A 25,427-nucleotide genomic window follows, 5' to 3' on the forward strand; every position below is an offset into this window, starting at 1 on the left:
TGGTGCCTATATTTTAACATAAATCCATTATTTATGTAAGTGGCTGAGGAAAACTGAAAAAAATCAGAATGAAAGTTTTGGTTTGAGGCATCCTCTAGTGGTAGTTTCTAAGTACTGCAATTTGCTGTTATTTAATATGAGAAATGTGTATTTTGAAATAGGAGGTTGCATGTAGCTGCATTAGTCCAAAGAAAAATTCCCACACAAAATCCATATCATATATTTTATTAGGCCCAACCGAAATAACACCAAACAGTGTATAAACTTTCAAATATACAAACTGTGCATCATTTAATATACCATGTTAATACCCATGCTTTGTTCCTGCTTCTTACTTGGTTTTCATTTCTGCAGTCCTAATCCTTTTACTTTGCTTATTGGATCTCCTATCCTACTGAATGAACTGACTTACACTGTGTAAACTGCCCTAAGCCTCTCTGCTAAACAACATAAATAAAACAAACAAGACAGTTCTCCAGAACTCTTCTTCAGGATGGATTTTTTAAAAAGGGGGGAGAAGAAATAATTCTTAAGCCTTCATTTTAAGTATTCTGTGTAAAATGCTGAACAGATCTGCAGATTTAAAAGGAGGCGGTGTCAGGTGCCCTTGGCCTTCTGGGAAGAGCAAAAAATGGAGTTATCAATTGAAAACACAAAGGCCAGAGTTTGATCAAGTGTCTCTTGGTTACCAAACAAAATACACATGTTCCTTAAAAAGGCTGAGAGAGCAAGATAACTATGGTAGTCATATTTATAATACCAGCAGTTTTTAAACTAAGCAATATAAAGTTTAGAGGTTGTATCTCAGTGTTTTTCCATGAATGGAAATTCTACCCAGAGAGACTAACCTTCTCAACCCTTCTGCTGTAGTACAAAACACCCCCTCCCACACAGTTCTATTTCTAGATCCCTCTGTGCTTCAGGAGCAGCAATTCATGGGTGCTTCTTTGCTCATTTCTTTCCCATTGCAATCCAACATTACTCCTGCTCCCCCATGGCCATTCCTGGTTGCTCCCTACCTCCCAGGAGCAGCATTTGGAGGGGGGCACGTTAGGCCAAAGTGGGGGGGGGGACAAAGAAAGTTGCAATAAAGGTGTTAAAGTATAAATACATAACTTTGCATGGTTTCATAAGTTATCCATGAATGTGCTACCTTATCAAGTAGAACAGCTAGCTAGCTATCCTTAGGATCCTGGCTTATCTTAATTATGTATCAGTAACAGATGGTAACTCTTTCTGTTGAGTTTATCAACTTTAAATGTATGTAACATAATTAAGCTATAATAAAATGACAATAGAAGCAAAAAATTTTTATTAGTATCATCTGTGTACTAGACTCGTATTTATTTATTCAATTTTTAGCCCGCCTCTTTTGAATGACTCGAGGTGGGTTACATCAGACATAAAACACAGTAAAAACCCTACTCCACAGAACACAAAATTCTAGCAATAAGATAGCTAACAACTATCCCTCTACTCACAGATAATGCTCCTAAAATATTAATGAAGTATACTTCTTGCCAGGAATTAAGTGATATGATATAGGAAAGCAAATAAGATGCTTAGGGCTTCTTAGGTGCATGCCTATGTCTGAATCAGGGCTGACCAGAGTACATCACTGAGTAAAGCAAGGAAGTGTTTTCACAGGGTATGCCAATCAAACACATTCCACCAACAGTAGAGGCTGTGCCACTGCCTACTGTGCATACTAGGCAGTGTTTAAGGCATTTTGTTCTGGAGCAGGAGAGGCAAGGCAGAGCTGTCACACTCTGCAGATGGCAATTCTTCAGTCAGCAGAGATTTTGGGAAGGATCCAGCTACATGACATGGATTCATTCTGCTAAATTAGAATCCTTACTCTTCAGAAGGAGCACTTCAAGACCCTTTCTTCCAGAGTAACATTCAGCAGGTGTATAAATATTTGAAAAACCATGCCTGATTTCTAGTATAATTTAAACAATTATTGTCAATATGACTCCACAGCTACACTAAATGTGCTTTTTGTTGTTGCAAGTTTTAGAGGTTTAGAGTTCAGCCAGCACAGATCTTCAACACAAGCCACCACTCATGGCTCATTACAAACAAGAAAAATGTGAAGCTTGGGCAAATCTGATATTATTCAGGTACGCCTGAAGCTGCACATTAATCACTTGTTCAGTCCTCCCTCCCCTGGTGCAAAGGACAGTCTAGAAATGTGATGTTATTTGGTCAGCTGCTTTTGAAGAACATGGAATTACTTCTTTTTAAAAGAAAACATTTCCTACTCATACAGAATAGAAAACACTGAGATAAAATCAGAATTTGTGGCAAGCAGCTATAAAAACGAAGCAAGACCATTGCTGTCATGGCCATGATTCTTTCTCTGTTGATTGTGTCAGCAAACAGACTTCATTTGGCACTCGCAAAACAGACAAACAAATTCCCCCCAGAACTCCATTGTATGCTCCCTGGGTGCTTGTTTACTGTGACTGCCAAAGAACTAGTTGACAATTGCTCCAGAGTCATGCAGGAAACAAATAGAGTAAAAAAAAAACATGGACAGCTTGTATAGATGCACTGCTGACACTGAGGATGATAAAGGAGGGGGATTATCTCACTTTTATCTATCACTAGGCTAACAACAAAGACTCCTGCACTTTGATTTATGTCCTCCTTTGCCTGATCACCCACACTTCCCTGGATGCTCTTGAGTCATATTCTTATTTATTTCATGTATACTTTTTTGTCCTCAGTGGGGACCCATGGCTTACGCTGTCCTCTTTTCCTCCATTTTATCTCCACAATGATCTTATGAGATATGCTAGATTGAGTGTGTGTGACTCATCCCGGGTCATGCTGCAAGCTTCCTTGGCAGAGCAGTTTCAAACTGGGTCTGATACTCTAACCCAGCCCTTATCAACTGTTTAACCATGGAGGAGCCCATGGAATAAATTTTCAGGCTCGAGACCCCCCAGAAGTGATGTCAGGTGGCCTCGCCTTCCCACCACACACCCAGAAGTGACAACAGGATAAACACAGGACAGTCTCAGATAACTCAGAGCAAGCATAAATACCTATACCTATGGCATTAAATTACAATGTTTCCAAACAATGTCCTTTCTTGAGTTTTCTTGTCGTTTATTTCATTCCAAGGATGTCAGCCAGAACGGGGACCTCGTCTTTTTGGACCAGGATCTCCATACCATTTTGAGCCATTGACCAATTTATATTACTACTTGTATTGAGGACTTGCCAATCAGGAAAAGATAGCAGAAAATGGATTATATCTGGAAAACCCTTCCGGCTGATGTCCTTGGAATTAAATAAACTAAAAGAAAACTCAAGAAAGGATATTGTTTGAAAACATTCTTTATTATTGTTTAATGACACAGGGATAGGTCTTTTTATCACACCCCCAGAAGTGGCGTAACCATCTGCAGCCTCTGCCCTCCTTTCACTCCCTCCTCCCATCTTTACTACTACAATGGTGGCTTTGCCTCATGTAGGCCAGAAAGGACAAGAGCTGAGATGACAGTCCAGACTCCCCATATCATGCCACAATTGACTTGCTGTTGATTTTTACACCATGGCCCACCCACCAAGCTCTCCAGGTGCAGATATTCCCAAAGCTTTTTAAAAAAGAGATATACAGAATCAAATTCTGGATCAGGCTTAAGGTCTTGGTAATTACTTTCAAGGTCATATGCAGTCTGGGTCCAGTGTACCTGAAGGAGCACTTCTCTGCCTACGCCCCTCAAAGAGCCCTGCGCTCTGCCACCTCCAACTGGCTATAGATCCCTAGCCCCAAGGAAATCCACTTGACCACAGCCAGGGCCACAGCCTTTTCTGTCCTGATCCTCACCTGGTAGAACGAACTCCCAGAGGAGATCAGAGCCCTAACAGAACTAAAACAGTTCCGCAGGGATTGCAAAAGGGAGCTCCTCCATCCGGCATTTGGTTGAGGTCGACCAAAACTATACAACACCTACTGGGCTTCAAACATCCCACCGTTGAACCCATGCAACAGATCTGACCAGCCATGGGCCTGTTAGATTGTTCACCTTTTTTGGCTATACTAAATTCAACTTGCTGAAAAGTTTCTGTTCAAGTGCTTTAGTTTTGAGCTGCCCTGTTTTTAATCTTTGTGCTTTTTTTTGGTCTTGTTTTTTTTTCATTCTACACTGAAGAACGTCGGACTAAACAGACTTTCACTTTTGCCTAGGACTGTATAGCAGTGGTCCCCAACCCCCGGGCCGTGGCCCAGTGGCGGGCCGCAAAGGCCTCGGCGCTGGGCCGCGGCTCCCTCTTCCCAGCAAGTTTCTTGCTTTGGGAGGGGGCGGGAAGAGAAGCTTGCCGGGCCGCAAGCTAATCGGCCGCTTCGGCGGCCGATTTCCTTGCGGCCTGGAGGGGCGGGGAGAGGGAGCCGCGGGCACCGGCATGCTGGCGGTGCAAACACACACGGGCAGACTTGCCGCACATGCGCGTTTGTGTCCAGCGGGGGCGCAAACACGCACGCACGGCAAGTCCGCGCATGCGCGTGTGCGCCGAGTCCAGGAGGTGCAACTGCCTCAAGATTCATCGGTGAATATTCTGCGGAAAAGAGTACAACTGCACTTTCTATGCCAAAGTCTAACTGGACAGAATATAAGTCTACGGGAACAACAAGGTGTAGTAAGCCTCGATATGAGATCCCCTTAAGAAGATTGGGTAAGGGAAAGGAGAAGCAAAGGGAAGGGGGAACAAGGTATTTGAAATCTTTTCTTTATTCTTCTGTACACTTGTAAGTGCTGGAAATGTCATGATAAAGTGGGGGGGTTTTCCCCTCTTTTTTCTTTATTAGTGTATTGTTATCCATTGTATTCCTGGGTGCAACAGGCTTTACCCTAGTTTTAGGGATGTCTCTACTTTCCTTCATTATGTGGCAAAGTTAAGTTGCACAGGCCAGTTTGCTTCCATGTACTCTTAACCCTTTACATTAGCTTTTTTCCTGTTTCCCTGCTTAGCTGCATTGGGAGCGTAACAGCCTGGCTTAAATAAGGAAGAAAAGGGGATGGGAGAGTCCCAGCATGGTATCTATTGTGCCTAGTTTTGTACAGATGTGATGGGGTTGGGGGAAGATGGGGGACAAGAGCAGCTGCAAGCAGAGCATGACTGGGTAGTGAAAATTCTTGCGACATGGTTTGTTTATGTGATAGAAGTGGGTTTTCATACCCCAAGAGGAAGCAGCCTTTAATCTAAGGAGCACAGCCTCTGGAGGCAGAGGAACATTGTACTAGCATTCCATTGGGTTTTGAAATCATGAGTCTAGTCAATGTTTCCTTATGTAGGTTGCTTGATTTACCAATCCAGGCACCTGAAGGTGTGGTCCACTTCCCCTATCTCAGCATTAAAGAGGAAGAGCTACGGCATTGTAATCTGCCTCTTAGTCCTCCCTTCTTCTTTTGCCAGCCTCTTCCCCCTTCCCCCTTCCTCCTTTTTTAGTCCCAGCATCACGTGCCCCTTCAGCTAAGCTCCACCCTCCTCTTTGTTCCTGGACCTGCCTTGAAACACCAGGGCCCCCAAAGCAGTTGTTCTTCCACCCAGGCTTGCTCACTGCCTCCACATGCTTTGAGCTTCTTTTGACCTGACTGTTAAGTCTATCCTGACTACATCTTTCTGCCCCAGTCCCATCCTGATCCACCCATGGTGAATCTTGATGCTGGGCCCAAGGGCCTGTCCTATACTGCTCTGCTGTTTGTTTCTGGGTAGTACATCCATGTGTAAATGAAAGAGAAAGGGAGCATTTGAGAGATTTGACAGTGTAAACCTAGCAATCCATTCCTCAGAGTAAGACCCATTTATATATTTATTTAAAACATTTCTGTGCTGCCTTTCTACCCAAATAGCCCCCAGGGTCATGATATCAAACATATCAACATTAAAAAATATATTTAAAATAAAGTATTATGTAAAATAACACAGAGAACATCAAAACTAAGGAACAAGGTTAAAAACACATAAACAAAACAGTCTTCACAAGTTGGCAAAATAGAGAGACCAGACGGATCTTCTTGGGAAGAGAATCCAAAGTTTTGGCACCATGACCCTTTTGGGGGGCTGCAACCTGTTTAGCCTGAGATGGCAAGGACTTGCACTGCAGTGCCTCCAAAGAAGATTGGAATTGACATGCAGGTCAGCAGTCCTTAAAATATGCTGGCCCCAGGATGTATAGGGCTTTAAAGGTTAACACCAGCATCTTGACTTGGACCCAGAAGCAAATTGGAAGCAAGTGTAGATGGAAAAAGATTGGAATTATATGGTTCCTATGGATTCTGTACTAATCTTATTTATATATTGATTTGGATTTGTAAGCCGCACTTGCTGCTGAAGCAGACTAACTAGCTTCCAAACAGTCTTCAAGGGCAAACGCTTGTGAAGCGCATCATGGTAATCCAATTTAGATGTTACGAGGGCATGAACCACAGTGGCAAAACCCTTCCCCGGAAAAGCCACAGCTGGCTTATCCAAAGCTGATGCTATAAATCACCCATGGCTACTGCTGCCACCTGTTATCTAACAGAAGGCCCGGGTCCAGGAGCACACCCAAAATATGAACTTGTTCCTTTAGGGAACATGCAACAGCATACAAAATAGGAGAGATACCATTTCCTAGATCAAGTATTGGTAAAGTCTTAATATCCCAAAAGTTAGCAAAGTGCCTTTGTATGGGATGTAAACAAAGTGTGGGCAGAGTGCATGCAGTCAGAAAACAAGAGAGAAAGAAAGGCATGTTCCCCTATGTGGTGTTTAACTAATATAAGAACTATTTATTAGAGAACTTAATTGTACATACTTAGAGGTAAAATGAGGTTCCTATTGTAATCTAAATAGATGCATGAAGAGAGATGCTTGAAGTATCTCCTTTCTATCATATTGCAGGCTTGACGGATGGAGAAGAGAAAGACTGGGGAAACAGGAAATTACCCTTTAGGGACAGGTCAATGAGATCAAAGGTAAGTGGTCAGTGTTCCTGTCTCTCTCACTAACTCTATGATAAAGAGAGTTCCTGTTTACAGTCTCACAAGTCAGGAGGCATCGCACAGAGAGCTATTTCCAACATGCAATAACATACAAAATAGGAGGTATCCAATTTCCTAGATTAGACTCCCTACCCAGAGGCACCTGTGTTTTGTCAGGATTAAGTTCCAGTTTGTTAGCCCTGAAAGTGCAAGTTAGAGCTTAGTGTCAGTTGCACACTGGTGGCAAGACAGCTCAAATCTCCAGATGACCTCTCCCAGTGGCTTAATGTACGTGGCTCAATATACATGTTTAAAGGAATGAGGGGGGGATGGAACCATGGAAAACCCCATAAGCCAGAGGCCAAGGGACAGAGCAGCAATCCCCTGGCACCACACTCTGAAACCTATCTTCAAGACAAGAATGAAACCACTGAAGAACAGTGCCTCCCGGGCCCAACTCTGAAAGGCAGTCCAGGATACCTTGGTCAAACCATTGAGAGGTCCAGGAGATTTAACAGAGCTACACTTTCCCAGTCTATTTCCCAGTGAATGTCATCCACCAGGGCAACCAAAGCTATTCCAGTCCCATAACCACGCCTGACATTAGAGTGGAATGGATCTTAACAATTGACTTCATTCAGGAATCCCTAAAACTGCCCAGCCACCACTTGTTCAATTATCTTGCTCAAGAATGGAACATTTGAGACTGAATGGTAGGCATTCAACTCTCTTGCATTCGGAGTACTGTTATTTATTTATTTATTTTAAGGAGTGGACGCACCACAGTCTGCTGCCAGGTCTACTGAACAGACCTGTTTAGGATTGTTGTCTTAGCTCAGCAAAAGGCTACTGCCATTGAGACAGACCATCTATGCTTCTTCTCTTCTTCAGCTCTTGAAACCTTCCAGGAAACTGCCTATAAAAAAGAAGGGAGGAATCACCTGGGCCTCCTCGTTTTTCAGGACCTTGACAAATAGATGTGGTGCATTTGATGATCTGGGTTTTTCTTATATTGTAGTCAGCTTTGAGAATGCACTAAGTGGAGATAAGTGAGATAAAAGTACTCAAATAAATAAAATACTACAATGTACATGCGATGCAGAGGTGGCTGTTTGTCCAGGGCAGCAAAAACAAAAAGGTGTTTTGGGACGCCCGACTAACCGCAACTCACAGAGCAGTAACATCAGGCCCGGCCTACCTCACGGGGTGACTGGTGGGGAAGAGAGGAAGGGAAGGCGATTGTAAGCCGCTGTGACTCCTTCCGCTAGAGAAAAAGTGGGGTATAAAAACAAAACTTTTCTTCTTCTTCTGCTACAGGACCGAAGCACTAGTCTGGGGAAAATGTGGGAACAAACCCCGCCCAGCAAAATACTTTCACTCCCCTCTCTGTTACCTAGGCAACGTCCTAATAAGGGAAAGACCTACCTCCACCCCCTAAGCGCCTTCCCCGCCACCTCGGAACCCCAACTCATCACAGGGGGTCCAGCAGCAATTGCGACTTCGCGGCTTCCCCCCGCCCTCTTTGATGTCGCTCTACCTGCCTTCTCCTCTCTATGGTTTTCCTCTCGCCGCTCATCCGGCCAGTGACTTACCCGGCAGGCATTGCGGCGCAGGCGAGTGACGACAATAACAAACAGCGGCAGTCAGGGTTGCACCAGGCGAGCGGGGGCCCGAGAAGCCGCCGGAGTGTCCCCCGCCCCTTCTTCCGGCCTGCGTCCCCCTTCCCGCGCCCTCCTGGCAGCCCCGCCGCGCCGCCCGGCCCGCGCCTTCCGCCTCTCTCCTCCGGGGCTGGCCTGACACTGCCCTGTAGTCCGCAGCGAGGAGGAGGAGGAGGAGCTTCTGCCGCGGCCGCCGGTCACCGGCGCGGGATGGTGCGCGGGGCCGCCCAGCTGTTGCTGCTGTTCTTGCGGCCTCCTGCGGGTGAGTCGGGCGGGTAGCGTGGGGGCAGCCGCCGACACCGGGCCACCAGCGCCCGCCCTTCTGCGCGGGGAGCGTCGGAGAGTTCCTCGAGGGAGGCCAACTCTGCCGGGTGTCGGCGGCGCCGAGGGCGAGCGTCTCCTCTGGGCGACCGAGGGGGCTCCGCGGGTTGAGAGGCGGGCAGCTGCGGAGGCTCCAGGCCCCGGATGCGCCCAGGCAAGTGGGCCGACTCCGTTCCCGAAGTTACTCCGAGGGGGATGACTCAGCCCGTGTGCGCTTGGGCAGGCCCGCCTACAGCACCTTGTTATTAAAAGCAGGCACCGTGGGTCTGGAATGGATGCCTTCTGTTCTCCTCCGCGCAGTGCGGTGTGGCAGGAAGGCTTGGTTTCTGCAGGCAAGAGCCAAGTTTCTCGTTCCACAGATGCCTTCCTGCCTCCTGTATTCCGCGGCATTCTGTGTACAAATGTCAGGTTCCACCTGGGTCATGTTGGCCTGCTGCTGAAGTTGAATGGGTGTGGCCCACGTTGAGGTTTGTCGTCTGGGTCAAGGCCTGTCATTGCATTACTTAAGTATGCACTCAAACGAAAGAATTCTGTTTGCATACCGAATGGCTTGGGCAAGACATGCTGTCCCACTTACCTCTTGTGGAAAGAAAACTAAAAGTCATTTGGCAGGAAAATGACAAGGAACAGGTTGTGGTCTCTTGCAATTTCAATCAGAATAATTGTATTGACTGTAGTGTAGGTGGAAGTTGATGGGTTTGTGAGATATGTAGGCTAGGCTGCACGTGACATAAAAAGGTTGGACGACAGTAATGGTTTCAGTGATGTCATAAATATCATATTTGTAATATTTTTTTCTGGTGAAAGGTATGAGTTATTGAGACATTTTTCATCCTGAGGGATATGGCAGTTGTTAAGGCTGTCTTGTTACTAGCTTTGAGAAGCCTTGTTGACTCAGATATTTAAATGTCCATAACTTTCAACACTTGTAGTTCATGTATAATGGCCCCAGATAAGTATTGATGTTTTTATGAGGAACATACTTGAGAAGGTTGTTCAAGGTGCATTCTTATCAGTTTTTACACAGAATAATTATTTAATTGCTTAAGTGTTAATTTTCAAATTAAATGATACAATTTTTATTTGAAACTGTTATGTTGCAACAGTAGTGAATTATAGGTGTATTAATAGATGGACAATATAAGTACTGAACTATTGCTTGGTATGTGGGGTTGGGAGGTTATGATTGAACATATAGTTTTTTGTTGAGGCTCTTTAATTTTCGTAACATCTTCAGGAGTTCGTTATTGTTGTTAAGATAGAAGTTTAGAAGTACTTCAAAGTATTGCTACAACAAACATGAACTATATTGTAATCTCTTTTTGATAGGTTGCCTGAGTTGTGTCTGTAATCTTGAAATGTGGTTTATGTTCAGATATTTGTATAGTAAAATTTTTTGGCATAGCCTGTCGGAAGTTTACTCCTCCATATTAGTATTATCCATAATAGCATACTTTATCCATGGTAGTGGGCGTTAACATCTGGTAAATTTGTGAGTTCTCTTGAAGTACTTTTAAAACTCTTATTCTATATGCTGTATATGTAGTTTAGAATTTATTTATTTATTTATATTTTATTTTTGCCATTGGGTTTGCCATTGTGTTTTCAGTGATATGATAATATGATAATAACCTAAACTGTCTGGAAAAAGAGGGAGAAAATAGCTTTCCTGAATTTAAGAATTTATGTATCTTATTTGTATTGTATAGTGAATCATCCTCTTTTTGCTCTGCTAATCATCACAGAAATCCTGTACATAGGTTGATATGGACCTTGTATTGCATGTATCATGGATGAGGTGGTGGCAACTTGTTCAAATCTTAAAAATAAATGCATAGTGTATTTGAGTTCCCATCTCTGTTCCTTTTCATTGGTCCCCATGACTATTGTAGTCCTAATTTTTAGAGTTGGTAAATCTGTTTTCCTGTGGTCTTGATGGGCAAAACAATATCAATCCAATATGTCATATTTTGGAACTAGGAAAAAATAACTGAAGTCTGAAAAATTATGAATAACCATTTGTGTTTTTGTTAATTTGCTAGTGTTGCAGTGTTTGGCACGTGGGTACAAGTGTATAGTTGTATACACTTGTAGGTGCTCCCATCAGACTCTAATGTACCTTATTGTCCAGGTGCCCATAAGTGTAAAATTTCATGAGATTTCAGAGCTATGGGCAAAGCTTAGAAATAGTTTCTTGGGAAAACCCAAATATTTTTGGCAGGAAAATTGAATATGCCTAGTACATGCCTGAATACGCACATTACTTATCTGTGAAGATAACAGTTACTTTACTGTTTTCATAACACAAACTGTTTTAATCAAAATGCATTGTTTATTGCGTATTGTATAAATTATAATACTTTGCATATTTATGTAATTTAAAAGTACAAATGCCATATCTTTATGCAAGTAATTATTTGTTTTAAGTGGATATTTATACAGCACTTTTATGTTCAGTGAGGATTTAAATTGGCCTGAAGCATTGTTTTCCCATTCTCTATTTCATCCCCCGACAACAAGCCTGTGAGGTAGATTAGGCTGAGATAGAGAGACTGGCTCAAGGTCATCTGGTAGGCTTCCATGTGCTACTATGGGAACACAGAGATGATGTCACAAAAATAATGCCTCGTAGTGTTGGTTGGAAGAGCTCATAGGATTCCCATAGTTCTAGGTACAGAAAGAGAGCAATTACTGCCATGCACTGATGCAATAGTGGGTTTATCTGCCTGGATGTTTGCTGGCTATGAATGAGCACAAACTTAAAAATAAGGCTTCTAAGAGAGAGGATTTCAGCTATCTTGTGGTACCAATGATGCACTAGGGCAGGAAGGGATGGGTAGTGGGAAATTGAACAAATAGACGGGAAAAATACAGACATACAAAAGACAACATTGTGACCTGACTGGTGGCTTTGAGGGATAGAGTAGTGTAGTACGAATAGAAAATGACAGATCAGATTCCCCTCTTAAGAAATAGAAGCAGACAATCTACAGGGACTTGGAGGGTTCATTTCTCCTGCAAAAGCCCCCATAGGTTTTCCATTTTTCCTGAACTTCCCACCCACCAGCCAGACTACCTCCATCCCACTGTTGTGTCCCTTCTCTCCTTCCCTAGCAGCTTCTATCTAGGAAAACTATGGCTCAGTTGTGTGGTCCTGGCTGCTCAGCAGTCCAGTTTCTTCTCACCTACTCTCCAGTGTTCCTTTATCTACCTCCTGGCTTTAGCTTTCCATAATTTCTATCACATGGCAGCCTCTTCCCACAATAACTCTGGTGCCAATCTTTGGGCCAGGTTGCATCTGTTGGCTGTGGTGGACTCAGTTGTATGATATCAATTAGTCTGGACCCATTTCCACAGTATGAATCTGCAAGGACTCATGGAGGGACACCACACTGGCTTTCATGGTGTGGCTGCTGTTAAGCAGCCAGGATGAGCCATGCAAGATGGGTGGTAGTAAGCTGCCTGGTAATTGCTGTTCCTAGTGAGACCAGAAAAGCCCTGGAAAGGGCCCTGCTTCTTACTGCCAGATGAATTGTGATTGCCAAGCAAAAATCACTGAATAAATTTGTTATATTTTAGGTACTGCTTCTGTATTTTTAATTTCATTTATGTAATTGTGATGTTTTCTTAATTTTTTGATTTTTTCTGAAAATTTGGGCTTTTCTTGGGTTTGTAGAAAGATTTGCCTTTCCATATTCTAGGATGTCCTAACAACAGTAACATTAAATGGAAAAAAGCAAGAGCATCCAAACTACAGCCTATGGGCCACTGTTGAAGCACCAGCATCAAGGGCTGGCCACATATACAGAACAGCTCTGTGCTTCTGACTGCTTGCCCAGAAGTAAGCACAAGTATGCCTGAATTTAAATGGAGATGACATCTTTACACCGCTCTGCGGTATAAATAAAAGGCTAAGGGGTCTGGGGGTGGGCGCAGTTCGGGATGGGGGGGGCAACGATTGGCCCCTTGTTCCCGGACCGACAAGTGGAGGGGCCAATCGGGAGGTGAAATATAAATAAGTAACATTTCTGTCCTTGAAAGCCCACAGGATCTCCATAAATTGGTTGCAACTTGACAGCAAATAAATAATAAACTTAATGGTTGTACTACTTTGGTGAAAACTTTCAGAGAAGTTCCAGCAAGAAGCTACTAAGTTGGAATTTATATGCAGATTTGGTACTTTCAGATTTGGGCTCAATAGGGATCAGGCATTTAACCTACTACAAAAGTAGTTGTTCTTTACTGATTTTTGTATGCTCCTGATCCTACTCTGCTAATTTTTCAGGAGCTGGTATTAATTCTGATTGAAACATTTATTCTTTTGACTGGATCTTGTTTTCAACTGTGCTTTGCCATATAATATAGCACATTGATGTCCTGGGAAATGAAATCGTTGAGCCTCTTTCTAATAATTCTCTCTCATATTTACTGTTCTATTTGTAGTTCTCTCTGTCGACTGAACATAATAGACTCTGCCTCACAAGAGCTTATACCACAATAAATTTCTTAGCATTTAGGGTGCCACAAGACTTAGTTATTTTGACTGCAGCGTTCCCCTCTGGAATTCATGATGCTTTAAATCTATATCATGTATCCTTCTTCCCTCAAATAAAAAGCTCTATGTTTTAGCCTTTCTTCATACTGAAGGTATCCAGCCCCTTTATCATTTCTTTTCCCATTCTGGTGTACTTGTTTATGAAATGACCAGAACTGGACACAGTATTTTGGAAGTGGCCATTCTGTGTTTTATTTTGTTTGTTGCTGTCAATGGTGACCCCAACAGGTTTTCCAGGCAAAAGACATTCAGTGGTGTTTTACCATTCCTGCATAGAGACCGTGACGTCTCCAATCCAGATATTCACTAGGGATGACCCTATTTAACTTTTGCGATCAGACTAGCCTGGACTATCCAGAAATAAATACAACTTATTCATTGTGTCCTTCTGCTCTCAGTCCTATTATAAGTATCCTACTTTATTATCTCAGAGACAAACAGCTTCTAAGAATCTGAGCTCTTTACAGCTGGAGCAGCAAAGACAGGACAACCCAACTAGATGAACAGTACGTTTCCCAAAACTTCCACAATATAATCCTAAATACAGTTGCACGCTTGTCAAGCCATTAATGTCAATAGGTATAGAAGGGCACAACTCTGTTTAGGATTACACTGTTAGCACCATAATGCTTTTATATAAATCTGCACTATGCCTGCCTTGACTTGGATAGCCCAGGCTAGCCTGATCTTGTCAAATCTCAGAAGCGAAGCATTGTCAGCCCTGGTCAGTATTTGAAAGGGAGCCCACCAAGGAATACCAGGGTCATGGCAGGGAGCCAGGCAATGGCAAAACCGCCTCTGAATGTATCATGCCTTGAAAATCACATGAGGTAGCCATAAGTCAGCTACAATTTGAAAGCAAAAAGTTGTTTAACTGTTCATGCAAAGGATTCTCCTTTTGTGCTAATTGTCCTTTCATTCCCATTACTAAAATTATTACTTGTGTGATTCTGGTTTCTTTAGATAGGGTTGAAATTATGAAAGAGTCTTGTACAAGCTTGAATTTGTATACCATTGGTGTTGTGTTGTGAGTTTGCCTATAGCACAGGGAAGAGAGAGACAGAATTATTTATTTATATTTATACTTGTATTCTGCCCTTCCCTAGCAGCTCAGTGCAGATGGCAACAAATTCAAATACAATGTTTAAAATATATAAGTTAAGCATACAATAAACTACATTAAAAATTTTAAAACACCAAAAAGCCTCCTCATATAATCCCTCAGGCGGTACCTGAGGGACCGCCTCCCCGCCTATGCCCCCAAAAGAGCTCTGCGCTCTACTGCCTCCAATCAGCTAAGGATCCCTGGCCCTAAAGAAGTCCGCCTGGTCTCGACCAGGGCCAGAGCATTCTCTGTCCTGGCCCCTACCTGGTGGAACGAGCTCCCAGAGGAGATCAGGGCCCTGACGGAGCTTAAACAGTTCCGCAGGGCCTGCAAAAAGGAGCTCCTCCACCAGGCATTTGGCCGACACCAGACGTAATCAATCAGCGACCAAGGGCCCCTGCTCCCCCCCACCTCAGAATCCCATCAATAAGCCCTGGACCTGTTTGTATTACTATATTGTTTACTGTTATACCGTGTTGTTATTTGGTTACAATTATTAGCTATCACTTATACATGTTCTACAGACTGTTTTATGTATTGTTCTTTGTTATAATGTAAACCGCCCTGAGCCTCCGGGGAGGGCGGTATAGAAGTATGATAATTAAATAAATAAATAAATAACACTAAAGAAAACTGAACTGAGGTGAGGGGATAGGACTAATAAAAGTTCTTAAAGTATTTATTTGGTAAGTAGATTTTAGGCAGGAAGGCCATGTTCTTTATGTAATTTCTAGGCCTCAGCCATATATCTGGTGGAACAGCTCCACCTTGCAGGCCCAGTGGAACTGTTTGAGGTCCACAGGACCCTGATCTCCCTCGGTAGAGCATTTCACTAGGCTGGGGCCAGGGCTGAAAAGGCCCTGGCCCTGGTTGAGTCCAATTTTGCCTCTGTGGGGCTGGAAGTCTTGATTGTTAGATCTTAGTACTCTTTGGGGGACATAGTGGTTCTCCATTGAGTTCAATGTCTGGGTCAGCTATTTTTCCTGATATAATTTAATCCAGTGGATATAGATAGTATATACCTATGTAAGAATAGGATACATCCTACCTATTCTGTGTTGTTTATGTCAGGAGACTTAATCTTGGTGCTGACAGTGGTGATCTAAAAATCAAATGAATGAATGAATAAATTGCAATGCTGTCTCTTTAAGCAGCATAATTGAGCCTGGCAGAGATTTGCAGCTTGAAAGGCTGGTGGAGGCAAAATCAAATCATATGTGGAGAGTGCAGCATTTTATATATACAGCAGAAATAACATTAACTTTTGCATAGCCTAAAATGGAACAAAAACTGTAATGTGGTGAAAATATTGTAGTTTAAAGATGTCTTTTAAATGTGCAAGTCTTCATATATGAGCGAGTAGTTTATAGTATAACTTTAGTAAATGGCTTCACACACTAAAATTATAATGAAAAAGTAAATAATTCTGCTGAACCATATCAAAATACTGACCATACTAACAATAGCAACATAATGAGTTGGATCCCATGGATCTGTTCCATTGGCGGATTGCCTCTTCCGCTGGAGTAAAGTACCTCCACTAATTAAGTAGAAATGTGGAATCTAGTACTATGCATCAGGCTTTGTATTCCAGAACAAGACCCACCACAATTTGGGAGAAAATGCAGAATTTGTTTTTTGTTAGTAATTAAAAACTTGCCTGTACTTAAAAGTGTGTTTTGGCATAGAAGAAAAAAATATTTGATCTCCAGGTCTGTGGGAGATAGAAGGTAGGCATGACTAGAGTTAGTGCTTCAGCAATCAGATATTGACCAGGTATTTTTAATGCATTAACTGTAATGGCAGCAAAAGCATACTTTAATCAAAGGCTTGTGAAAAAGAAGTGACTTTAAAAAAGCAGATTAAGTTTCTGTCATTTTTAACAAAGTTATGTAAGGTTTCTATTAAAGATAAACTGCAGTTCTTCTCTTTCCTTAGATAACTAAGGTTAGTTGATAGACAATTTTTTTAAAAAATAAGCTTAAACAGAAGTAAAATAATAGGTATCAAAGCTTTTAATAGCGGTGATGCTAAATAGACTATCTTAGTTTGTAAGTACCTGTAGTTATAGCAGGTGGTAATGGAAGAAGTTTGTTCTGTGGCTAGGTTTTCTCCAGATAATTGCTTTGCATTCTCAGCAGAAAATATATGCAAAATGATCCATCAATGGTATTAAGAGAATAGCTAAAATCTTTTAAAGTGATTCCAGTTGTCGGTTTTGTGGAGAAGACAAAGAAAAGTATCTACACTTGTGGTTTAATTGTGTAAGGGCACAGAGTTGTGGAATATGATGCCACAGATGGCACTGACCTGCAAACTGCCTTTTAATTATTGTGTTAGTCACATTGCTGCAATTCCAAAAGTTTACTAGCATTTTTCTCTATATCTGATAACTATTAAATTAATGTTTGCCAAAGATTGAAAATCTAGGCTAATACTCAAATATTTATTTGTCATTTCTTGTATGGCATGTGCTTTTTTTTCTGATGCACATGGGATACACTCTCAGCACAGAATTATATAATAGCGAGGAGTGGTGACCCTAGGCATATGTCATAGGAGGTGGTCTCCAAAAAGTCTAAAATTTACATATATTGGTTGGAGCCATAATTTACAGATCCCATTTGACCACTCATCTACACTTTATAATGAGTTTAGTATAAATATTTTATATGGAGTGTATTGTCACAGTTCTGTCCATTGAGGAAGACCCAGTAGGGTCAAAACACGTTTGGTCTTATGTGCTGTTAGTTCTATATAGTTTTTATGTAGTTTTATTCTATTTTTAATTGTACACTATAATAAATAATCAACATTTTTACATTATTTTATTGTACAGCTCAACTTATGAGTTCCTACCTGTTAAGGTTGGGTTGTGTTCCTTTTTTCATTTTGTATTCCTTGGAGGTCACCATTCCAAGTGTTAGCCAGGGCTGACCTTGTTTAGCTTCTGAGATCTGCTGGGATCAGGCTTGCCTGGTCAGGTCTAATACCCAAAACCAAGATTGGATGGATAAAATCCCACAAAAGTTTTTGTTCTTGATAACATATCCTCATTACAAAAAGCCCATGTTATAAAGAAAATAACTAAGAAATGGAAATTTGTGTTTAACAAAATGAAAACATCCTCAGCTGACATTTTGTGGTACCTGACATGATTAACCTTTCTTTATGACCTTTCTCTTTGGCCTTTATGCATGTACGGCTAACTTCCTACTTTCACTGCAGTCACGTTGGCAGGGTTTTACTTCGAATCCTGTGTCTGTACTCTGTGCCATCTTTCCTCTTCAGTTTTCTGAGTATTAATAAGAAAAACAGGATAGTATTGCAGCGCTAAAATTTTTGTTGTGATTTTGTTGGTCTCCTCTTATTATCAGTTGTTTTGCTGGGTGTGTTTTCTGAAATTGTAAGTAGAGATTTTTGAAGCTGAATTTACTAGCGGGTAAGCAATAGAACATTAGTGGTTTCACCCCTTCAGTGTACAAACTGTCGAAAAGTATTGCTTACTTTTTCCATCTTGTAAATTTCTCTGTGTGTTTAGAAATGGAATGAGTCTAGCTAAGGTTGGATGAGTGGTGCTGGGAGGAAATTAGTGACAGGGAAAGTTTGAAATATTGTGTGTGCATTGTTTAAAAGATGTGTGCTCTTAGGAGGAGATGCCATGTTCATTTGGGAAGTGCCTCCTCTTTTGCACAAGTAAATATTTAATCAGAATCAGAGTGCATCTGGAGCCGGGAGGTTTGGAAGTTGGCAACTCTCCTCCAGCCCCTGGGGCAGAGTAAGCAAATGGGAAAGAGCGAGTGCTGGGACCAGGTTGAGCAGGGTTGGGCTGGATAGGATGACACCCTCCTCTTCCCTCGTAGCTGATCGTCTGTGAAGTCCCAGAGGGGTAAAAAGAGTGCTCCTTTTCTTGCTGGGGGATTGAGTTGCTTGGCATGTCCAGAAGGCCCTCCCCTTGGCATGACATCCGGCTGTGAGCCGGGCATGGAGGTTAGCTGAGTGTTGTCCCTGCCACAGCTCAGCCCATCTCCTGCACTTCCAGTTTCAGCTCCCTTACCCTGCTGCTTGTCTCCTCCCAGTCGGTTGTTCAAATGCTGGGAGGAGACACTGTGAACAAAACATACACCAGGCTGCTGGTTTGCAGAAGTGCCACAGAGCTGAAGACGGTGAAGCGGGGGGTTTGATTCTCATGAAACAGTCATCTGTGCAAAGAAAGACACATTTCTTAGTTGAACACAGCATTCCCTCCTGAGGACATGCACCTTTTAAAACTTTAAACAACATTCAGATACACATATAGCATTTAAAACTTTCCCTGTCATTAATTCTCTCCCCCCCCCCATCCAACTTTAGCAAGAAAACAAGTTGTATTGCTAGGCTAATCCCACTAATATTAAAAGATTAGATGGATATGTAACAGTGGAGCTTGTACACCAATAAAGGAAGGAGGAATGGTGGGAAGAACAACTTCCATGTGGGCCTTGTAGTGACTTCCTAGGGACAAAAAGAGGGTGGAGGGGGGAATCCGAAGGAATCATTAACAGAAAAGGGGAATAGGAGAAAAGAGTGAAATAGGAGGTAGGTTGACAAAGGAAATAGGAGAAAGGAGGAAAATAGGTGGGAAGCTTAACAGAGAAGGGAGTAGATTGACAGTGATGTTACTTTGACGCATAAGGAAAGGGGAAGAATGCTTCCTTCCCTCTTCATCCCTTTCTAACTGAGAATAAGGAGGGATGTACTCTCTCCCAAGTTTCTTGTAGGTCCTCACTTGTCCACTTTATTCTTTTTTTTTTTTTTTTGGCTTATGTTGTTTCCAGCCAAAACAGTGTTCTTGTATTACCTTTTAAGCACTGTATGGCCTTGTTTGTATCCTTTGGTGTTCTAATTCAGTGCTTTATCAACTTCCTGCGTGCCTGCTCCTTGTGTGTGGACCTTCATCTCAGCACGTATGTTCTTGAGGTGAGAATGTCTTCAGGTAGAGTTTTTGAATTTCAGGTGCAGAAGTTGATGCTGACAAGTGTGATATTGACTAGGGTTGTGCTGTTCCTCTGGGTGATCCTTATGCCTACAAATAGGAATCTAGAAGACAACAGGATTAGCATACTTAAGTAACTTAGAATTTGACTCTGTGGGTGCATGCGCACACACTTGGCTTTAATATGAAAACAAGAAACAACTTTGTTCTGGGCAAGCTCTTTACTGAAAAAGTAATTACATTGTTTTTCCTCCCACTTACAGGTCTCTGATGCTCTGTGTTTAATAGAAATTTCATTATCTTGCCAAAATCAGAGGAGGAAAAGAAGAGGTTTTGCAATCCAGCTTCTTGGAAAGACCCTTTTATCTCCATGCAGTACCTGAAGGTATCTTTTTCCCTTTAGGGAAGTATAGACTCAGGTTAAGGCTTGTCAACTATGCTTCAAAGCTTATTTTTTGGGTTTGTCCTACATTTTTTAAAGACTTGCTGGGCTGATGCTTTTTATTTGAAATAAAACAACTCTCTCCTGATGTTCAAACAGGGCAGTAATCACTCAATTAAGCGTTTGAAGTAGGATGTAATGGAAGAATTACATAATACCTCACAGTGGCCCTATGGAGGGGAAAAATCTGTTTGTTTCTTAGCATCTGCTCTTCAGAAGAAGGCAAATTAATTGAAATGATAGTTACCAAGTTTGTGGTTTCTGCCATTGATTGTAATCAATTTTAAATAATTTTACTCAAAATTCTTTCAAAATATTGTTTAGGTTTTGCAGTAATTCATAAATCTGAATTTTAATATTTAAGTTTATTCTAGAAGAAAAAATTCTGTCACCTGTAGCCAGTTCATTAGTTATGTGAAAAATAGCAGCTTTGTAAATCAGTACTAAGGTGATAGACTTAACTAAAACTAAATTAGAATGTTACAAGTGGAACCATAAAAAATTCTGATTGGGTGAAGGGGTATGGCTGAAGGAGGAAGAGACACTTTCTGTATCTTCCCACCCCCCTTTCCACCCTTTTCCCTGTTCCTTCTCTCCTCTGGTGCAAATTCTCCTTCCACTCAAAAAGAGAGAGGGTACAGTAGGATAGATTTTGTTTCATTCAGTAAACAGGGTAATACACAAGAGGCTTCTCTGTAACTGGTGAACCCCATGTGTTCCTATATGATCCCTGGTATCTTCCATTGAAGCCCTGCTCCCCTTGCCCATATCTGCAGAGGTAAGACGAGTGGCTGCAAGGAATGCCATCATCTCAACACTGGCAGCCAGACTTATATATATATATATAAGCCAATCAAGGTGCAAACAGCTTTGCTGTCTGCACCCTGATTGGCCCTGCCCTCTAGCCTCTTTACTCTCAGATGCACCTCAGTGCCTGGAGCTAGCAGCAGATAAGGGCAGAGGCCCTGGGCAAAGGGTCATGGTGGAGGGCCTCCCAGCCTGCTAGGCTGGGCCTGCTAATGAGGGACTCCCGGCCTGCTGACTCCCTGTTAAGGAGCTACCGAGCTGGCCAGCCCTCGCCTGTGTGTCCCACCCTACTTGATCCGGCCACAAGCTGTGGCCCAAAGCTACCTTAAGCTGCCTGGCCGGGGAGGGGACCCTTTCAAGGCCTGTTCTTAGGAACGGGCTTTGAAGCTTGTGTGTGTATAATTTTTAAAGGCTGACTGCAGTTTCTGTTTCTTTACTTTGTTTTATTATAGATTTTTGAGACTTTGGACAGACAAGACCGATGTTTCTACAGTCCTGAGAAAAGCCCAGGTTTGCAACAACAAACAAATCTTAAAACACATACATACAAGCTGGGGGTGTTGGTTACAAACCAAAATAGAAGCAATGCCTGTGGCTTTAAGAAATGAATCATCTCAGTAGCAGCTGGTAGGTAGTCACAACAGTATTGTTAGCATTCCAGCCTTGGTCTCACAGAAAGAGATGGGTAGAAAGAGATAGAGTGAAGTCAGGACTTTTCCAGGGCTGTTCTGACCTTTGAGGGAGAACACATTGCAGCCAGGTGTGGCAGCAACATTAAGTGACTTGCATGACTTATTCAGGCCTAATTGCATGCTACAATTCAAAACCAGCTACACCACAACAGGCAGTGTGTTGTAGTGGGTGGACTTCTGAGTTTGAATCCCCACTCTGGTGTGGAAACTCACTGGGTGCTGTTGCATCATTTACACACAATTACACACATGTTACATTATGATGATAAAATGAATAAGAGGAGAATGATGTAAGCTGCTTTAGGTCTTCATTGTAGAGAAAGGTGGGGTATGAATGAAGTAAATAAATACCAGGATAGCCAAAGACAGGGATAGAAGAGTGGGCAGGAAGGAGAAAAAGAAGTAGGAAAAGGTGAGAATATGGAGGTTGCCAGGAGGAGGAGAGGAAATACTGTGGGGAGGAGGAATAAAGGGGAAAGTGAAGTGCCCCTGCAAGTCCTTGTCTGGCAGCCACCACTGCACAAGTGGACAATAGTTTACCTGTGTAAAGGCTGCAAAGGGGAGAGAAACCTGACAGGGTGGCAAATAATGGCATAATTTGTACATGTCCCAGACACTTCCAGAAGTCTATAGAGATATCTAGGGGATAATCCCATCTTGTGGCTCTGTGCATGGAAAGAGGCTGTAGAGTCTTAGGGGCATGCAAGTAAGCTTGTAAAGTCAATGGATGCCACCAGGGACAGCATTATACAGAACCTTTCATAAGCCACTCACATCTCCATAAAATTATGGGTCTGTCAGTCCTTGAATAGTAGGTCACCTTGTTCTATAGCAGAAGTGAAGGCTGATAGTTGCTTTGGCTGTGTTTGTGGTGATAGGGGGAGGAGGGGGAATCCTTTGACATGGGCTGCCATCACAAACTACAAGAAGACTTGGATTAAAGAGGCCAAGTAAACTGGCTACTTAATGCCCTCATAAGTGCTGCAACTTCATTCCATTTGCTGGATTTGGAGCAGCACACCAGACTCTGATCATTTGCAGACCCTAGGATGCAGTCATCACTCTTTGTAAAGGCACACTCACCATTCCATGTGCATATATTAGATCAGTGACTGGGTAGGAAGGGTTGTGTCAGTGCTTGGCTCTTGGGGCCCTTCTTGCATGGCCAGGGAATATGTGGATTGCCAGTTGGATTTCGGGTTTTCTTTTGGGGTCGCATCATCTGAGCATGGAATTGGGGTCACTGTGGGTGGGCAGGCAGTTGTGAGTTTCCAGCATTGTGCAGGGGGTTGGACTAGATTGCCCTGGAGGTCCCTTCCAACTCCATTGTTTTATGACGGGTGTACACTAGGGAGATAACAATGCATCTAGATTTCTTAGTTCTTTGCACAGAAATTCTGATTTGTGCCTTAAGTTCTGCTTTAAAAGTTGACAGTGGTTTTATTATGTGCTCATGAAACCAATGCCTTGATTTCTTTACAGGTCCTAAATAATAATCGGACAGTCAAAGGTAAAAACTTTAGGATCCTAAAGAAGTCACCATGAAGTTATATGTATTTCTGGTCAACACTGGAACCACCCTTACCTTTGATACAGAACTTGCAGTACAAAAGTAAGAAATTGTCACCTGATTTTTATATGAAGTCTGTTGCTATGTTAACTCCAGCAAGACTGACTTATCCTTTATCTACAAGTTATAAGCTATTGATGTTTTCCAAGCACTATATAAAAGTTGTAAGGCTACAGCTATAAGTACCTTTTGATAGCAATCAACTTTTCTAGGGTTTGAAATTACTGTTTGGGAGGAGGGGGAAAACTTGAAGCTCCATACTCATCAGGATCTTCTGATGATGGATTGCTAGTTACAACTCGATGTCTGGAATTGGAACTTAAAACAAAGCTATTGTCAGAAGGTGCTTATATAATTTTAGAATGTTTGTAGTACTTGAAGAGCATCCACAACTGTGGGATAAGTGCACTTCTCTTTTGTTCTTTACATAGTTGATATACCATAAATATTGGTAGAGCTTTGCTTGAGATTTTTCATCTCCTACTGGTAGCTTTTTTAAGACAAGAAGACAAAGCGATTGTCTTCTGATTCTACCAAAACTACTGACAATATAATGTCAGTGTACTGTTGAAGAAACAAGGTGCAGTCCCTTCTTGCCACTGATAAGTTTGGGTCCTTAACTGGAATTTTATCTGGACTTTGCCTTTAAAGATGTATATAGATGAGGCTTAAAATTTCTGCAAAATACCAGTGGATAAAACAACCTTTTTATCATCTTAGTGTTGCAGACCTTAAACAAGCAATTCAAACCAAGTACAAGATTGCTATTCAACATCAGGTGCTGGTTGTCAATGGAGGGGAGTGCATGGCAGCTGACAGGAAAGTTTGCAGTTACAGCGCTGGAACGGTAAGTATTAATTTTGCTTTCATTCTTGTGGCAAGGTCTGAAAAGAAAAGGGGAAATAATGTTTTATTTTAATACAGGACACAAACCCAATTTTTCTCTTCAACAAAGAAATGATCTTATGTGAACGTCCTCCAGCTATCCCCAAAACAACGTTTTCAGCAGAAAATGAGATGGAATTAAAAGTTGAAGAATCTCTTATGATGCCTGCGGTTTTTCACACGGTAGCTTCACGGACACAGCTTGCTGTGGTAAGCAACATCAGAATCTTTAACACTTAACTGCATTCAAACAGATGAACATAATTCTGTGCAGGCAAACTGTGGCTACCTTGCAGACAGTCACTGGAATCCACATTTTGCTTTGGCACATGTTGACTTTATCCATTAAATGGTAATGAAAAGCAAAAGTGGGCTTTGATTTAAAGCTGATCTGACCCGGGGTAGCCCAAGAAGTATGTAAAGTTGCAGCAAGGCGAAAATGTAGTTCAACTTAAATGTGGTTAACAAACCAGGTTCAAACCCTGGTTTCAGATGGTATGACAGGTCTTAATTGACTGTAATTAGCAGGGTGTCCCACATTTGAACAATCACCTAACCCATACTTAGTTCAGAAATCATACGAAACCAGGATTATAATCATACTAAGTAATAATGTGCTGATGTTGGGAATAAAATCATCCAATACATAGCAGAATGTAATATTAACAGTTCTATTATTAATTATATATACTAACATTATGTATAGTATGTAGCTATACTTTGGACATAATGAACCTTTGCCTTTTTACAAATGCTAATTTGCTGTTTGGATTTTTTAAAAGAACTTCGTTGAGCAGTGTATGAAGAAACTCCCATTTTTAAAAAGTAGGCAGGGTCCAAATAAGCAGTTACATATTGTCTTGCAAAGCAAGAACTTCTTGGAAGTTCAGTGGATGTGAATTATCAATACAAGTATAAATGATTTGCCTGCTGTAACTGAACTCGTTTCTTACATCTGCACCGTTACTATGTGCTACTTCCTCTCTCATTCCCTCTCTTTCTCCTAATGCCCTAATATCTCACCGCAAACACTGGAAAGGACATTGCTCCTGAGATTCTGGTAGTTCTTTTGGTGTAGCGGTTAGGAGTGCGGACTTCTAATCTGGCGAGCCGGGTTTGATTCTGTGCTCTCCCACATGCAGCCAGCTGGGTGACCTTGGGCTCGCCATGGCACTGATAAGGCTGTTCTGACCGAGCGGTAATATCAGGGCTCTCTCAGCTGCACCTACCCCCAAGGGTATGTGTTGTGGGAAGGCGATTGTAAGCCACTTTGAGCCTCCTTCGGGTAGAGAAAAGTGGCATATAAGAACCACTTATATACACTTCTTTATGTATTCTATGGGCAAAGCCCTTAACTCCTAAGAATCAAATTCTTCTACATAATGAGTATTTAGTAGAAGTTTGTTTTCAATATTCTGTATTTCATCTTCTGGAAATTTC

General features: G+C 42.1%; 1 protein-coding gene and 1 long non-coding RNA gene across 4 annotated transcripts in view; one reads left to right on the forward strand and one right to left on the reverse strand.

Annotated features, from left to right (window-relative positions):
* Window positions 1-211: 211 nt before the first annotated feature.
* Window positions 212-8,695, reverse strand: LOC143844787 (uncharacterized). The gene is made up of 2 exons (XR_013234131.1): window positions 8,570-8,695; window positions 212-8,012 (listed from the first exon to the last, which is right to left on the reverse strand). It is a non-coding gene; the product is annotated as an uncharacterized LOC143844787 (long non-coding RNA).
* RB1CC1 (RB1 inducible coiled-coil 1) overlaps window positions 8,602-25,427 on the forward strand; it is a 79,517-nt gene continuing 62,691 nt past the window's right edge. Inside the window, exons 1-6 of one of the 3 annotated variants that reach the window (XM_077352421.1) lie at window positions 8,602-8,897; window positions 19,855-19,976; window positions 21,293-21,467; window positions 23,015-23,144; window positions 23,823-23,949; window positions 24,027-24,197. In XM_077352421.1, coding sequence (XP_077208536.1) covers window positions 23,074-23,144; window positions 23,823-23,949; window positions 24,027-24,197 — 369 coding nt within the window. In that variant the 5' untranslated portion in view covers window positions 8,602-8,897; window positions 19,855-19,976; window positions 21,293-21,467; window positions 23,015-23,073. The remainder of the gene's footprint in view (window positions 8,898-19,854; window positions 19,977-21,292; window positions 21,468-23,014; window positions 23,145-23,822; window positions 23,950-24,026; window positions 24,198-25,427) is intronic. The other 2 variants (XM_077352422.1, XM_077352423.1) reach the window with 2 other exon arrangements.

The sequence above is a fragment of the Paroedura picta genome, chromosome 9 (genome assembly GCF_049243985.1).
Source record: "Paroedura picta isolate Pp20150507F chromosome 9, Ppicta_v3.0, whole genome shotgun sequence".
Taxonomy (NCBI): Eukaryota; Metazoa; Chordata; class Lepidosauria; order Squamata; family Gekkonidae; genus Paroedura; species Paroedura picta.